Source organism: Drosophila nasuta, chromosome 2R (genome assembly GCF_023558535.2).
Source record: "Drosophila nasuta strain 15112-1781.00 chromosome 2R, ASM2355853v1, whole genome shotgun sequence".
NCBI lineage: Eukaryota > Metazoa > Arthropoda > Insecta > Diptera > Drosophilidae > Drosophila > Drosophila nasuta.
In genome coordinates, this window is record NC_083456.1 from 2120794 (window position 1) to 2136901 (window position 16108).

Sequence of the window (16108 nt, forward strand, 5' to 3'; positions counted from 1 at the left end):
TATTATAAAACTAAATTAACACAAAAACATTCATTACTAAATGTTATTTGAAAAATACAAAAACAAAACAAAAGGAACCAATTCAATGATATATCAATATTCTGGGCAATCGGACCAAAAACATCAATCAGAAAAAAATAGAATTTGATCTACACTTGTATATTGTAAAGAGTTTTACAGTCAACTGTTACTTGGATATAAATACACTGTATACATAAAATAACATTTAACTGAAAAATATAAATAAATGCATAAACTATCATGAAGATTTAATCTACATGATTCTAATGAAATTTACAATCCTGTTAAACTAAATTAATCAAAATGGAAGATACAACAATCTATTTATTGTTGAAATTGGCCAATAACTAATTGCAAAATTTAAAAATTTCTATTTACTGTACAATGTTTAAACTGTACATTATTATAAGCATATTGAATTTATTCCAACATATGCGTAGATTCAAATATTTATTGGATGTCCATATACATACATATGAAAATATATGAATATATACATACATACTTAATTACCATACACACATACAAATATTTTAACATTCTCCCATGTACTCTTTATAGTGTGTGTGTAATAAACTGAAGGAAATATAGCTTTAAATGTTTAAAAAATAAATATTGTTGACTTTTATTGGCTAAGGTGATATATTTTAATTTAAACATGTTTGGAATATTAGGAAAGTTTTCTAATACTGTGAACCATTAAAGAAGAAAAGGAACCCCTTTCCTTTTTTTTATTAAAGTTGTTTATATTTTGACAGTTGTATATCCGTAAAATTACCTAATTTGGAATTAGGATCGAATTTTTTTTACTAGTTTATAAATAAACTCTCATGGTTTATAAAATCAAGACTCCAACGTGTTAAAGTAGACAATTTTTATTAATCATGTCTGAACATATAAATTTACATAAATTGTAATAATATCATAGATCACATTGACATAACATTATTTCACTTTAAATATTTAATCATTGTATTATTGAATATATGTATTTATGTATAGACAAACATTTATTTTTAAACTCACATATCACATCAATGGTCCAAGTCCGTAAACTTAAATCTTAGTGGAATATTAGGCTTATTGATCAGCACTGATCTAAAAGCATTTTCTCTTGAATGGTTGAACTCAACCTTGAAGTTTCGAATAATCCGAGCAATACCGAGCTCAAGTTCCATGTCCACAATTCTCTTACCCACGCACATACGAGGCCCAAATCCGAATGGTAAAAATACAAATGGATTTGTAGTTTTTAACGGATTAGCCGGACATTTGGACGTGGATGCATCACTTCGCAGCCAGCGTTCAGGCAAAAACTCTGATGCTTTTGGAAAGTATTCATCATTACTTAGCATGCTCAAGGGCATCATCGACACAAATGTGCCTGCTGGCACCTTGTGACCACTGAGAACACAGTCTCGATTGGTAGTCCGTGCGTGGCCTATCACAAGAGGATACATTCGCTGTGATTCCTTAATGCAGGCACGTAAGTAAGGCACGTTTTTTCATAGAATCTTCTGTAAATTCCGAGTCTTTGTTGGGTAGCACACGCATTACCTCTTCCCTTAACTTGTCCTGCTTCACTGGATTAGTCGCAATGCACAACATTGCAGCAGCAAATGTACTCGAAGTCTAAAGGGATACATAACGTGGCCTTAGAATGTATAAATACGTTAACAAAACTTACTGTATCAACGCCAGCCATCAACATGTCCATTGCCATAATTGTGGCAACCTTCTTGTCTATCTTCAGCAACTTTTCGAGGACACTCTTTTCGTTCTCTGCCCTAACAATTCCCTTATTTTCTTCAGTCTCAAGACGAACCAGAGCCTCATTTACAAACTCCAACGTCACCTTCTGTATGTTATCATATGCATTCATTAGCTTTTTCTTCATGGGTGTTTGAACATAACGCCATAAAGAAGGTTTAACTTCCAGGTCGCCGGCATATGTGAAAAATTCATCTAAGCTCTTAAAAAAGCAACATAACATTGTCGCTTTTATCGGATTCCTTGAGAAGGCCCAGCTGTTTATCTAATGCCACAACAGACACAGATTCCAAAGTCCATCGATTAATGTCCTCAATGAAGTTATGCGGCACTTCTTGATTAGTCGCATCTCGAATGGTCTTGATCCTAGTATAGGAAGTCAGGAATATCATTTATTTTACAAGGGCATTACGAATTGTTTGTATTTACCGTTCGACAAATTCACAGTTCACTTGCGACATTTTCTTGTAGTAGAGTCGCACATTCTTGGGCTGCATCAGCACTGGATTCACAATACTGCGAAATTCGCCCCAGGATTTTCCTTGACTAGGAATCAGACCTTCTACACCTTTGTAGAAGTCTTTTCGATATGACTCTCTATGATACCTCAAAGTATCGTTGCCGGGTCGGTGCGGCCATATGCCTTCATGCCGATAGACGACTTCAAAATCTTTTGGATTATATGTAATCACCATGGCATCGCTTCCGAAAATTTTTGGCATTCTAAAGAATTCACCGTAGTCGTTACGCATACCCAATACCAGTTGTGTCAAGTCCATGTTCTTATATTTTCCACCAGGGAACGCCATGTTATAGATAAGAGATAATCCACTGGCGGCTGGAATACTATCGAAGGAGCGAGCATTTTGCCACTCGACATCGCCTCTTGTTACCCTTTGTTCCTTAACTTCAGCGTTAGTACTGCTTTGAGAGCGCTACAATTATAACTAATAAGTTAATTTTCCGATGTTATCTGCTATATATATGTATGAGTGCCTTGTTTACATTTTGTGCGTTTCCATTTGCGAATAAAGCGACGCCCGTTCTCTGTCTATTTATAATGTTCATACAATTGCGTATTATCAGCATTTTGACAAGACTCGTTCTGCGCTCGATGATTGTTAGGCATAGACTGTTTATTGTTCACTCAAATATTGTTAAATGCCCCAACTCTCTAAAGCTTTTTGTATTTCTGCTCTCTTTCTCATTAACTCTCACATAGGTCACAAAATACAAACAAACTATAAACAAGTTTAATAAATTAATATTTGCCTTTTTCTTGGCAAAGCTTTTTATGTAAATAACATTTTAATATTGTGGTTTAGATTCAAAATATCTACTTTGATAAATATATTTCTTTCTTTTACAATTGCAGCTAAGCGAAGCTATCAATATGTTTGTTGAATTTCACAATTTGTCTTATCATTTCATATTCTTAGACTAATCGCAACTTTAAGAGTACCTAATAAAATTCTTAATTAAATGAAATTGAGAATATACAACTTTTTTATCAATGCATTTGGATATGTCATTTTTTTTAAGATTAAAATAAATTTTTACTCCAACGTACCCAGAATTTCACACAAATTTAATATGGAATATTTTGGGATTTCTTTTTTTGCAAATAGAAAATTTCCAAATTCTTTTTTTGTAGATCATAATTGTAAATAATTTAATGTTCGAGCTTTTATTATTAAAAATAATGAATAAATTTATAAAGTCTTACAGGCCAAAATCTATTGAAAAGCTTTTTGTGCGTCGTTACCAATTTTTTTTACTAATGTGATTAGTAATTTACATTACATTAATGTTTATATATGTATATATGTAGATACATATTTTTCTAAACTTAATTTAATTAATATACTCAGAAAAGACCGACATATCTTATTGTGCCCCAGCTACATAGATTTTTCGCTTATACTTCAATCTAGTTCCCTTTTTCAATCTTGAGGAACATCTTTCCCAATTTTGACGAATCTAGATGGCAAGAAAACTACGCCTAAAGTCAATGTCGCAGGAGTTACGATATCGACCTATTTTACGATTGCTCATTTGACGAAAACGTCGCATTGCTTCGTGTATTTCTTGAACACTAATGGGCTTGACAACTTCCATGCCGCGGCCTTGTGTCACCTCTGGACAGACATGCATCATTGCAGGACTTCCCCCAGCTGAGGTGACGCGACTATACGGTTCGGTGGCGCGATTTTCTGAATTCAGGCGCGTTAGTATCGAGTAGTCGACAATGGCCGCAATTGTTTCGTGCGCTAGGTACGCCAAAATATTCATTGTGGGCGTCGGAATGCGGAGATCGGCAGGTAAGTCTAGAAATCGTCTGAATTTGTTTTTAATTTTCTCGCCATGTCGGCAGTAAAAAGATGTCTTTCGCGCCTCGTTAAACTCTAGGTACTGCTGTCCTGTGAGTATTTGAGATATGCGATCGGCACGAAACAAGCGACGCATGCGATCCTCGTCGTGCAATTCATGAACTTCAATAGCCAGTTCTTCATCCTCTTCCTGCTGCTCAAGATCGTCCATAAAGTCCTGGGGTCGACCAGTGCGTATGCTAAGAAATCGTTTCAAAATGCGCATATCCTTTAAGTGCTTCCGCATTCGTGCTATTTTCACGGGATGATTTCGCATTAGGAACTCAAAATCTGCCTGCGAAGGACATGGATTCTGTTTGCGTCGCATGGCAACCAGTGAGGCTTCATTGAAGATGCCACGTAGCTGCTGCTGCAGTATTTGTTCCACCAGTTTAACACTTGTCGTTCGTGGCTGATCACTGTCACCAAAGCTACGCATTATGTCAGCAATTTCAGTGAGTAATGAAACAGGCGCATCGTCTACCATTTGAATGGCGGCCATAATTTGTGTATTTTGGTTTCCTGCAGTTGTGGCAGCTTGGAGTTGCACCTGATTCTGCGTCTGGGACACATTGCCGCTCTGCACCAGAATTACCTGACGATGAACGTTCACTGGAGGTTTGTTGTCTTCCAAATTTTGCAATTGCGGTGTGCTGGGCGCCGATGATGTGGTAGCCATAATGGGTGATGCGACTCCTCCAATATCAGTGGCTGCAACCGACACTGAATTCTGCCGCATAGTACGCTTGACTTGATAGTTCATTGCCAGGATTTTTCACTAAAATCCTTCCTAAATAAAAGAATCAAAAAATGCAATACTCCGTGTAACCGTGTGACCACAGTTTGAAAATGAATAAATATACCATTTTGCCCATTTGCTATAAATTATGAACTTGTTCTTTTAAACTAGCCAGCGAAATATTGTGTATTGATGTGTTTAACTAGTGAATAGAAAACATATTGAATAATTTAAAAATTGTTATTATTATCAAATATGTATTTCTAAATATTGATTAAGCAAAGTCTGAAAGTAAATAGCGCAAAAAAACTAGATCCATTAGATCCATACGATAGTTTTTTTTTCAAGTGTAATCATTTATTTTCTAAAAAAATACCAAAATTTAGCTAACAAGCATTTATGATATTTTTTTGATAAATGTAGCCACACCAAGTTTAACTCTAATGGAGAATTCACTAATTTTTTAGAATTGATAAAATTTATTCACCGCCGCAAAAATGTTCAACGGCATGGTAAAGACGGTACGTGATAGCATAGTAGGCACCTATCCCTCTTGTCATGTGAGTTCCCGTCTGGAAGAGCGTCGGGCTAAGCATCGAGCAATGCGCCAGGAGCGAAGGCGAAAACCCGACAAACCCGACGATTTTGTTACCTACGAAGACTCAGGCAGCGATGAGGAGACGCCTCAACAGCAGTACGAGGTCCTTAACTCATCCTACAATCTATGTGACTACCTACGCAGCAGAGAAAGCGAACTGCGCGACGTAAGTAAAAAACACATACGTATTGTTTTTGTTCTCGCTAAAAACACGAATCCTTTATTTGAATTGCAGCACCGCAGCGTTAATGTGGAATATACTAGTCGCTATGTTCTCACCCACGACATGTTGCGGGAGACTCAAATCAATTTAGGCTATATTAATAAAGTATTTTGCTCCAAATGGCTCAGCAATCGCCAAGTGGTGTTCGGAACCAAGTGCAATAAGCTGCTCGTGTATGATGTGAATATGCGTCGTGTCGACGCCATACCCACGCTATCGAATAGTCGTGCCAATCATCCAGAGATTCAGGGCGGCCTTCATGCCATTGAATTGTCGCCCAGTCGTTCCTTTTTGGCCACAGGTGCAAGAAATTCATCGGATATTGCAGTCTATCGGTTGCCAACTTTGGATCCAGTTTGTGTGGGCGAGAACGGTCATCGGGACTTGATAATGGGTATGTGTTGGCTAGACGATCAGTTCCTCGTCTCTGGCTCGAAGGACTCGCGCATGGCATTGTGGCGTATCAACGAGGATCATATGGATTTTCCTGATGGCGGCGAAGAGTCTTGCCCGACTTTTGCCACCATTCATCCACTCAGCGTTAAAGAAGTGCGGACAGCGCAAAGGGTATGCTAAGAACGGACTATTTTTTCGAATTATTAATCATAATTTTAATATTAATCTTGCAGATACGTTCGTTATGTTTTAACAAAGAGTTCAAAGAAATCGCAGCACTATCTTTGAACGGGTATATTCACATCTTTAACGCAGAGACCTTTAAACAAACGCTCTCGCGTAAACTGCCCAACTGCCAGGACAATGTGAGCATCGCATACCACAGCGATGGTCTTTATGCCGTCGGATGTCGCTCCTACACAATACTATTGGATGCACGAACACTGCAAACCATCAAAAAGATCACATCACGATATAGTGGCTGCGGAATCCGTGCCACATCGTTTGAGGGCAATCTCTTAACCGTAGGCACAGGTCTGGGCATGCTTCTCTTCTATGATATACGTGCTGGCAAGTATTTGGAGAGTAGCGTAAATGCTTCACGAACTGTGGCACTCAAGTGCAGCAAAGGAATTGTGGTATGTAATTAGCGTCAATTGTATAAAATTCGACATGCATTGAAATGCATATATCTTTCAGTATCCTGAGGACGAAATGGACGGCTTCCAGCAGGTGAAATACGTCCCCGCCATTTACACGCATTGCTATGATAGCACAAGGATGCGTCTGTTTGCGGCTGGTGGGCCGCTTCCTGCAACTCTGGTGGGCAACTATGCGGGCGTCTGGCAATAGAATCTGAGCACAGAGCATTTTATCTCTGTTTCTGTCACAAAATTGATACTGATTAGTAAGAGTAACTAGGCAATAGTATGTATTTTGTTTTTTAGACTTGTCTTTGCCTTCGTTTGCTGCGATGTGCGAAATTGTGATTCTTGATTTCTTTACTGAATTTGAATTTTGTTTTCTCAATTATAGTTTTATATACATTGCATCATTTCATAAATATTTTAAGTGTAAATTTATGCATTCACTTCGCATAGTCTTAGCCAATTACAGTTCGTATTTATATAATTTTAAAATTATACATACAATTGACATGTAATTACAATTTAAGTTTACCGTTTAAACATACATAGATAAAACGCGAACATTGATTTTATAGTCTGATATCTGTGGGAATAGAACTAAATAAATATTTATCAATACATGTAATTTTCATCACAATACCAAGATTGAATTCGTTCGTTTTATAACATAGAAAGACCGTTGGATAAAATGTACGTATAGTATTTTTATTTTCACACTCATATTTACATATACATATATTGTGGCTGGAATGCTGTATAGGGCGCTCCATATATTATTCAGTATTAATTATGTACATCTGTGTTTTGATGTAAATAGATAAAGCATGAGATAAGTGGCATCCTTAATTAATTGAAAGGAAAATACACAAACAATTTTTGGGGACAATAACCATATACAAGATTTATACAATATACACAAACTGGTTAACAAGGTATGGCCTTCCTTATTAAATATATATTATATTTAATACCAATGAACCCCGAAAAGACAGTGCGGCAGTTAATTGTTATTGCCTGACGTGTTGCTGCCACTTCCGCTCCAAGCGCTAAGAAATCCACTCCAGCTGCGATTGCTGCTATCATTGGAAACTGCATCGGAGAAAAGAAATGATCAGAAATGAAAGGTTTGAGTTGGAGTGGTAAAGTGGTTACCTTTCTGTCCTTTTGCCACAGCATTTAGCATTTCCATTTCATTGCGACTTAGACGTAAAATTGTATTTAGCACCGGCACCAGGCGTTGTCGCTCATCCGTGTTACTTAGTGTGATGAACTGTATTGCAAAACACATACTATGTATGAAATTGACAAATAAAAAAAAAAAATCAATTGGGTATACCTTCAAGAATACGTTCTTAAGATATTCCGAGTTGTGCATGTGCTGCTCCCGCTCCTCAGAACGTTCCTGACGACGTAGTTCTTCCTTGAGCATATCATTCATTTGTGTCAGCTTGGCCAGATCCTGTTCATTCTCGGCTAATAGAGCGGTTAGATGACGGACACGACTTTCCTGTATGCTCAATCGTTCTTTGGTGGCCAAAAGCGCTGCCTGCGCTTCGCCACTCACATCTAATTCTGATTCATCGTCCTGCATGCTAACGCTGCGTCCGAAATTAGAAAACGTGGTTACCTTATCGCTGTTGATTGAATGTATGGATGTATTTAGCAGCTCATCCAATGGTATAAAATCGTGAGACCGACGCGACGCTGTAGAGATCTTGCGTTGTGCTGCCAATTGTGCAAGAGTCTCCCCACTGCCGTCATGGTCGAGTAAATAATCTATTTTGCTCTGTTCAGTACTTGGGGGGATCGACGCTTGCCTTAGATATTGGCGCAGCAATTGGAGCCACGGTCTGAATGGATGTGGATGATGTCTTCTCGAGCTGTTCGATTTGATGCTGCAGCTTGGAAACTTGCAGTTGGTGTACATCATCCATTTGCTCAATCTGTTGGCGGTGCTGTTGTAGCTGCTGTTGCTGTTGTTGCAGGTGCCGTTGATTGTCCTGAGTCAAAGTATCTATTTGCTCCCTTAAGTCGTCGGAGACCGTCACCAATTCCTGTCTGCGTTGCTGTAATTGCGAGTTGTCGCGTTGTATGTCGTCTAATTGCGTTTCCAATTGCGTGATTCGCTTGGTGCTTGCCTCATTGCTGTTGCGTAATTGTTGCTCCATTGTACGCATCGCAGCTAATTCTGTTTCGAGGTCTTGTTCCTTAGCAGTGTCTCGATTCTGTTGCTTGCGCAGCACCGACTGTGCTTTAATCTTGTACTCCAAGTACTCAGCTTGCAGTTGTTCATTGCTTCGATTAGTATTGCGCAACGATGTTTCCAGCTCAGCAAGTGCGTTCATTCGCATCTCCAGTTGTTGAGTGCAGTTGAGCAGCATGTCCTGTGAATGTTTAAGTTTAGATTCGTATTGCTTCGTGTTGTCGGCCAACTGAAGACGCATCTGTTCCACTTGCTGTTTTTGCTGCTCCACGTTCTGCTCGAGTTCCTTGTTGTCCGACAGTGTCTGCTGTTTGCCATGGACAGCGTCTTTAATTTGCGCCTGCATCAGGTCGATTTGTTGTTTCAATTGCTTGCTATGCGCTGCCTCGCCCCTTTGCGCTTCCTCCATTATGCTGATCTCCTGCCGCATTTGCGTTATGGTGTTCTCTTTGCTAACAAGTGTTTCCGTCAATGCATCTAATTGCGATGTCTTCGCCAAGAGTTTACTACTTACTTCCGCCAATGATTTCTCAGCAGCCTCAATTTCCAAATTCAATACATTTGAACTTTTCGCCTTGTCCTTAGACTTAAGTTTTTGGTTTTCTGCACGAGCCATATTTAAGTCCTGTTGAAGCTGCGTCCGTGCTACTTTAATAGCTTCTAGTTCAGTTTCAAGTTTAGCTGAACCAGCCTGTTCCATGTCTTTAATTTGCTGCATCTGCTCTTGAAGCTTCTTTTTGAGCTTAACAGTCAGCGTTCGCAGCTTGTTATATTTTTCTTCGTATCCATCGTCGAGTTCGCGCAAGCGACTCAATTCCTCGGCGCGTGAAATCGTTGATGTAGACAACACATCACTCTGGGCATCAGCATTCTGCTCGTGCTGCTCTAGTTCATCAATTCTGCTTTGTGCTTGCTGAAGTTGCTGTGATTTTTCCGTCAGAGTTTCGGTCAAAATCTGTAACTCTTTGTGGCCCTTGTCGTGTTGCTCCTGCATACGGGAAATGACATCGCCTCGTGCCTTCAACGCCTCGTTAAGCTCTCGCATCTCTGCCAAGAGTTCAGCATGTTCGTGCTCCTTCAGCTGATAGCGCGACTGCAAATCGTCATTATGCTGTCGTAGCTCTACACAACTCGTCTCCAGTTGCACATTCTCGCGCTCATATTTTTGCTGCATTAAGGTCTGTGTACTCAGCTGATCACTCCGTTCCTTCTGTATAACGTGAACTAAGCGTTGCACTTGATTAATTTTCTCACTAATGTGGGACACGTTAAAAGAAGAGTTTTCTGGCTTCATAGTTGGTGTTTTTGCTGTGATTTGTTGTTCCCTGATTATATTTGTCAACCGTTCCACATTGTTTAATTTATTCAACAAGCTGTCTATGTCTAGAGGGATTTTTGAAGGCTGCGCTTGTTGCTTATGTGCTTGTTGCTGCTTTGCTAGCGTGGCCAAACGTTCCATCTCGTATACTTTCTGCAATATTTTTTGACTATTTAATGACACTTGGTTGGGAGTTGCATTTGCCGCATTAAGTTGATGCTTAAGCTGTAGATTCTCCTCTTGTAACGTTGTCATCTTACCGCAAAGTAGCTGAGAAGCCTTGATAATCTCCTGTTGCCACTTGGAAACCGATGCTGCGTATTCATGTTGCGTTTCCAACAAAACACACTTGCATTCCTTGAGGTTCTTCAGCTTGCGATGCACATCGATAAAGCGATCCTTGAGCATATTGAACTTCTTGCGTTGCTCCGAATTCAATTGCTTCACTGACTCGTACTTCTCCTGCAGTTCATTCAGCTCTTTGACCCGCAGTCTCGATTCCTCTGCAGCATTCTCAACCTGCTGTTTTAATATTTCATTTTCAGACTCGGCCTCCTTTATTTTAACAATGTCTTCCTCGAGAAATTCAAGATTCTTTCGCTGTTCATTGCTAAGACTGTTCACCTGGTGCATGGCCTGCTCCATGCGTTCTACGTCTGCCAGTAGATCATCATTTTCATCACTTAAGCGTCCTAGTTGACGTTTGAGGCTCTCATTTTCGATCTGGAACATTTCTAAGCGCTCAGCATCCTCTTTGGTTCTACGCTGTAAGCTATTAAGTTGCTCCATCAATACCAGGTTTTTGTCGGTAAAGTCCTGCAGCATTTCCTGCATCGCGGGCAGACTGCTCTGTGTGGTGGCCAGCTTTGCCAACGCCTCCTTCAACTGGCGGTTCTCTTCGGTAAGCTCTAAACATAGCAATGATATTAAATACAACTAAACATTTAATTTCATTTTATCTCGTAGTAGGCTTACCATCTTTTGCTAGCTTTGCTTTTTTTGGCAATGCCAAGCAAACCTTTATATTTGGAAATGAGTTCATCTTTGCTCAGAGCTTCGATTGGATTCTTCTGCAATCATAAAACACACACACACACACACACACACAACACATACACGTTAGCATAAAGGTGTTCAGTGGTGGAAACGTCATTGCTTTGCTTTCGTTTCACTTTCGTACATACCTGTGTATCTCTACTATGTGATGTGTCCATTTTCAATACTGTTTTCCTACTGTTATAAGCTAAATATTAGAACGTTCTATCATCAGGCGATATTCAGTGGTTTCCTATTGCCTTTATTCTTCAAAAAAATTAGGCAAAAACAAATAGAACAAGTAGTCAGATGAATAATTTAACGATTGACGATTATTCTTATCGATGTTAAAGCATGCAATTCGCACACTATTGGCAATTCAAAAATTTCGAAATAATGATTTGTTATATTAATTATCTTAATACGTGATAAATTCACTTGACTTTGCCAAAGTACACCACTAAAATTCCTCATTTACGTTAAATATCGAATGTGTTGGCTATCTTAAGGGTAATCAGCTGTTTTCGTTAGAGATGGAACTATGTAAAACATAGAAATTTTATGCTATTATTTGTGAAAGCTCTTAAAAAATGATTAATATTATGAATGTATAGATTGTGTGTTGTTTATTTGAATCACTAATATTTCAGAATCATCATTGACTAATCGCATTTGTGCGCATCGCTATGGTTTTGTTATTTTGGTATATTTTTCTATGCTACACACGTATGTATATTGGTCGACATTAAATAGTTCATTTTAAAATCTCACTTGCGGTCACCCTGCCTGTGAAGCATTTTGTTTAGAAAAATTGTTTTTGGTCGTTTGCTGCTGGCACTGTGCCCTGCGACCATAAACATGGATTTGAGCGATAACCAACTGGAGGATCAATCCTTTGTATACAAACACGAACAGCTATTTAGTGAAAGTTTTCCATTGTTCAAGGAGATACGGAGACTGGGTAAACTTTGTGATGTCACCCTGAAGGTTGGTCACTAATAATTTAGCTATCTTAGTATTATCATTATCTATTGTCAGTCAGTGTCTAAATATAAACACACTTTCAATTAATTTGTTGCATTTTGCAATCGTAATAGGTTGAAGATCAAACATTCTCAGCGCATCGAGTTGTTCTTGCTGCCACTGTACCATATTTTTATGCGATGTTTACGAATAATATGGCAGAGAGCCGCATCAAGGAAATTACCATGAAGGAGATTGAACCTAGTGCATTAGAGAGTCTTATCAATTATGTTTATAGTGGACAAGTGCGCATCGATAACCAGAATGTCCAAAGCCTTATGGTAGGCGCCTCTTTTCTGCAGCTGTCCAATGTGCGAGATGCATGCGCCACTTTCTTGATATCCCGATTCCATCCACATAATGTTCTGGGCATTCGAACATTTGCCGATTCGATGATCTGCCGCCAGTTGATCGATGCTGCCGATAAGTATATCGATCAGAACTTTGCCAAAGTGTCACAGTCCGAGGAGTTCCTTTCCCTAGACTGTGAGCAGCTGTTGGAGCTGATGCGCCGCGATGAGCTTAACGTGCGCAACGAGGAAGTTATCTTTGAGGCGTGCATGCGTTGGGTTAAATATGCCGAGGAGAAACGCTCTGAACTATTTCCACAAGTGTTGGCCGCAGTTCGTCTGCCGCTATTGTCTCCGCAGTTCCTAGCAGATCGTGTTGCTCGAGAGGAGCTAATACGCTCGTCGCACCAATGCAGAGATCTCCTCGATGAAGCCAAGGACTTTCATCTAATGCCTGAGCGTCGTGGCTTATTGCAGAGCTTTCGCACGCGTCAACGTTGTGGTGAATTCTTTACAGGTCAAATTTATGCCGTTGGTGGTCTTGCAAGTACCGGGGAGTCTGTTAGCACTGTAGAGATCTATGATCCCATCACCAAGAAATGGAAAATGGGCGAACAAATGTCCATGATGCGGTGAGTCATTGATGAATTAATTGTACTTCTTTATCTGAACGTTTCACATTACTTGCAGTTCGCGAGTCGGTGTTGCAGTTTTAGATGGCAAACTGTATGCCTTTGGAGGCTTTAATGGCACTGAACGTCTGTCCACAGTCGAAGTGTACGATCCACGTAAGAACAAATGGTCTCAGGGATGTGCTATGCTGTGCAAACGCAGTGCCGTTGGGGTCGCTGCTTTAGATGATTGCATTTATGTTTGCGGTGGCTACGACGGCGTTACATCGCTTAATACTGTTGAGGTTTACTATCCCAAAGCAAATACATGGAAAACGGTGCGTTACACCTCAACCAATCTTGCTTACAATTTTCATTGTCTGTAACTCTTTAGGTTGCTCAAATGATGAAGTATCGATCAGCGGGCGGAGTTACACAGCTTAATGGTTACGTTTATGCCTTAGGTGGACACGATGGATTGTCCATATTTGACTCTGTAGAGCGATACGATCAAAATGAAGACGTCTGGATAAAGATGTCACCGATGCTTAATCGACGCTGTCGTTTGGGCGTAGCTACGCTGAATGGCAAGATCTATGTGTGCGGCGGTTACTGCGGCAATTCATTTTTGCGTTCTGTGGAATGCTACGATCCGCTGACAGACGTTTGGAAGCTTGTTACGCCGATGAACTGCAAGAGATCACGAGTTGCTTTAGCTGCCAACATGGGAAAATTGTGGGCCATTGGCGGGTACGATGGTGAATCGAATCTGTCAACTGTTGAAGTGTACGATCCCGAGACAGACAAATGGACTTTTATGCCTCCAATGTGTGCACACAGTGGAGGCGTCGGAGCCGGCGTTATACGTATTGATTGATTTGACTAGCCAAAAATTCGCTCCTAGTTATTTGATTAGTAAATCTGTGTAGTGGTCTTATACATACATTTATAGTATATGCGCGTTTGCAACTAAGCTTTAGTGGTCCTTAGGTCACAGCTCTATTTTTAAATTGTTCGTTTAGATCCAGATTGTTAAGTGTTTATCATTCCAATTGTATATTTTGTTTAGTTCGTAATATAACCATATCCTGTAATACTCATTAAACTGAATACAATGACATATGAATACCTCGAAATTGTGTAACTTATATTTGTAGGTTTAGATTGCATTTGCTTTCGTGTGTAATCCAATTGTCCCAGTTTCCCATACATAAATCTGATATCGCCGCGTATCGTATAAATCAATTGTTCTCCATATGTGCGTCAAATGCTCTTTATTTGTTCAACAATGTATACGGTTGGCAAACACTGCAAATATATGCAACCAGCAGTTGCACTTTTTTCGATGTAGCGAGTTGCTCCAAGAGTTTACAATCTATCTTCGACATGGGTTGATTTGAAATTACAATAATCACAAATAAATAAAAAATTGTATTTGTTGCTTAATAAGCATTTACATATATACATTAATACGTTTATTAAATTGTTTTTGCTATATATATTAAATAATATAAAAACTAATATATGAAACTACCTTTATTAGCTACTTAGCCATCATATTATTGATTTTATCTGAAGTTAAATTTAACATTTGATAAAGTATGATTATTATTTGTTTTTTATTGAAGTAGAGATTGGATCATTATATACAAACTACATATTAGCACAACAATTCAACTCTAAATGGATTAAGAATTGAATTTTTGAAGTGTCCCTCGAGAGCGTGGAACTTTTTCGTTTTCTCGCTGTCTTCCCATTCCTATGTGATGAGTGCTGCAATGCAATTTTAAATTGAATTTCTGCCACCTACTGCTGCAGTTGGAAAATGAATACTTTCTCGAACAACAGGTGGCGCCACGTTTAAGTTTAGTTGGTCGCTCTGCTCTTATCGCAGGCAGAAAACAAAGCAACATTTGCAGAGTCCATAATGTAATTAACAATACAAAGATAAAATGACACATCAGAAAATTGGCGTGCGCTCGACGTATCAAGCCTAGCCATGATTAAATCATGCGATTCTTATCTGTATTCCCGATATAGTTAGAGTATATGACTATATTTACACAATCAAAGGCGCGTAGGCTTTGCGGCAGTTCTGTTTGATTTCAATAATCAAATCAACCAATTGCCTGTCTATTGGCGAAAGCGTTGCGCAATTTTATTTTAATTAAATGCTAATTATGTTTGTCATGGCCTGCGTAAATATTTAATAGGGTGCTTAAAAGACCGAAGGGGTTTAGTTTCGGAATGATGCGTTGAATGTTGTTAATTCCAACTGCGACTATAATAGAACACAATCTGTGTATTTCACGGAATCGCAATCTTGGGCAATTTAAATGCAAATTGCAGTTCTGCACAATCGAGTTTTATGGCCGCGAAAATCGTCGAATTCAAAGGATGCCAGATTCAAGTATGCGGATGAGCGACAAGCAAGCTACCTTACGGAAGCGCCAAACATCTCAATTTTGCTCGTTTAATTTTATTGTCTACAGTGGTCACTAAAGAATCAACAAAAATATCAGGAATGGCATGGGAAGAACTGAAACTGCTCTGATTTTATTAACTGATCATGATATGCTTTTTATTATTTATACTCGTATAAATATTAAAGTTCTGCTTTCAACTATTCTTGTTTGCCACTGCGTTCAGTAATAACCGTATGCCTTTCGGCTAAAGGCAAAGGATGCTCGGATGTGGATGTGGATGTGAATTCGCGGGATGTTGTGCAAGTTCGCGGATGTGTTTGCATATAGTACACTTGGCCTTTATGAGTGGTTTGCCACAGTATATCTTATCTTAGCTTCAAGTTATTCGGTCTATGTCTTGGTGTTGCAGTTCTCAAAGCTGGCCTCGACTCAAGTGCCG

General features: G+C 39.1%; 5 protein-coding genes across 5 annotated transcripts; 2 read left to right on the top strand and 3 right to left on the bottom strand.

Moving 5' to 3' along the window:
• Positions 1 to 880: 880 nt before the first annotated feature.
• Positions 881 to 2935, bottom strand: LOC132787670 (probable cytochrome P450 12a5, mitochondrial). The gene is given in 6 exon segments (XM_060794903.1): positions 881 to 1526; positions 1528 to 1653; positions 1709 to 1999; positions 2001 to 2157; positions 2221 to 2726; positions 2797 to 2935. Coding segments are annotated over 6 exon segments (1635 nt in total). The 5' UTR covers positions 2881 to 2935; the 3' UTR covers positions 881 to 1055.
• A 155-nt stretch (positions 2936 to 3090) lies between these two features.
• LOC132787673 (transcription initiation protein SPT3 homolog) lies at positions 3091 to 4923 on the bottom strand. Its single transcript, XM_060794905.1, has one exon. It carries the CDS (start codon positions 4921 to 4923, stop codon positions 3772 to 3774), a length of 1152 nt encoding a protein of 383 aa, XP_060650888.1. The 3' UTR covers positions 3091 to 3771.
• A 380-nt stretch (positions 4924 to 5303) lies between these two features.
• On the top strand, positions 5304 to 7386 carry LOC132787671 (DDB1- and CUL4-associated factor 12 homolog). The gene is made up of 4 exons (XM_060794904.1): positions 5304 to 5663; positions 5733 to 6287; positions 6350 to 6754; positions 6816 to 7386. The coding sequence occupies exons 1-4, from the start codon at positions 5397 to 5399 to the stop codon at positions 6966 to 6968; spliced, it is 1380 nt and encodes a 459-aa protein (XP_060650887.1). The 5' UTR covers positions 5304 to 5396; the 3' UTR covers positions 6969 to 7386.
• Positions 7387 to 7453: 67 nt separating this feature from the next.
• Positions 7454 to 11498, bottom strand: LOC132787831 (GRIP and coiled-coil domain-containing protein 2). Its single transcript, XM_060795154.1, is given in 7 exon segments — positions 7454 to 7852; positions 7916 to 8033; positions 8100 to 8576; positions 8578 to 11192; positions 11260 to 11284; positions 11286 to 11354; positions 11469 to 11498. Coding segments are annotated over 7 exon segments (3423 nt in total). The 3' UTR covers positions 7454 to 7763.
• A 583-nt stretch (positions 11499 to 12081) lies between these two features.
• Positions 12082 to 14379, top strand: LOC132787669 (kelch-like protein 18). Its single transcript, XM_060794902.1, has 4 exons — positions 12082 to 12306; positions 12417 to 13264; positions 13323 to 13581; positions 13638 to 14379. The coding sequence occupies exons 1-4, from the start codon at positions 12178 to 12180 to the stop codon at positions 14118 to 14120; spliced, it is 1719 nt and encodes a 572-aa protein (XP_060650885.1). The 5' UTR covers positions 12082 to 12177; the 3' UTR covers positions 14121 to 14379.
• Positions 14380 to 16108: the final 1729 nt, after the last annotated feature.

Bases quoted from the DNA above. Each gene is read 5' to 3' on its own strand.
- LOC132787671 (XM_060794904.1), top strand. From the start codon at position 5,397: ATGTTCAACGGCATGGTAAAGACGGTACGTGATAGCATAGTAGGCACC. The intron at 5,664-5,732 runs GTAAGTAAAAAA...TTTGAATTGCAG, and splicing joins GAGAAAGCGAACTGCGCGAC to CACCGCAGCGTTAATGTGGA. The intron at 6,288-6,349 runs GTATGCTAAGAA...TTAATCTTGCAG, and splicing joins AAGTGCGGACAGCGCAAAGG to ATACGTTCGTTATGTTTTAA.
- LOC132787673 (XM_060794905.1), bottom strand. From the start codon at position 4,923: ATGAACTATCAAGTCAAGCGTACTATGCGGCAGAATTCAGTGTCGGTT.
- LOC132787669 (XM_060794902.1), top strand. From the start codon at position 12,178: ATGGATTTGAGCGATAACCAACTGGAGGATCAATCCTTTGTATACAAA. The intron at 12,307-12,416 runs GTTGGTCACTAA...CAATCGTAATAG, and splicing joins TTTGTGATGTCACCCTGAAG to GTTGAAGATCAAACATTCTC. The intron at 13,265-13,322 runs GTGAGTCATTGA...CATTACTTGCAG, and splicing joins GAACAAATGTCCATGATGCG to TTCGCGAGTCGGTGTTGCAG.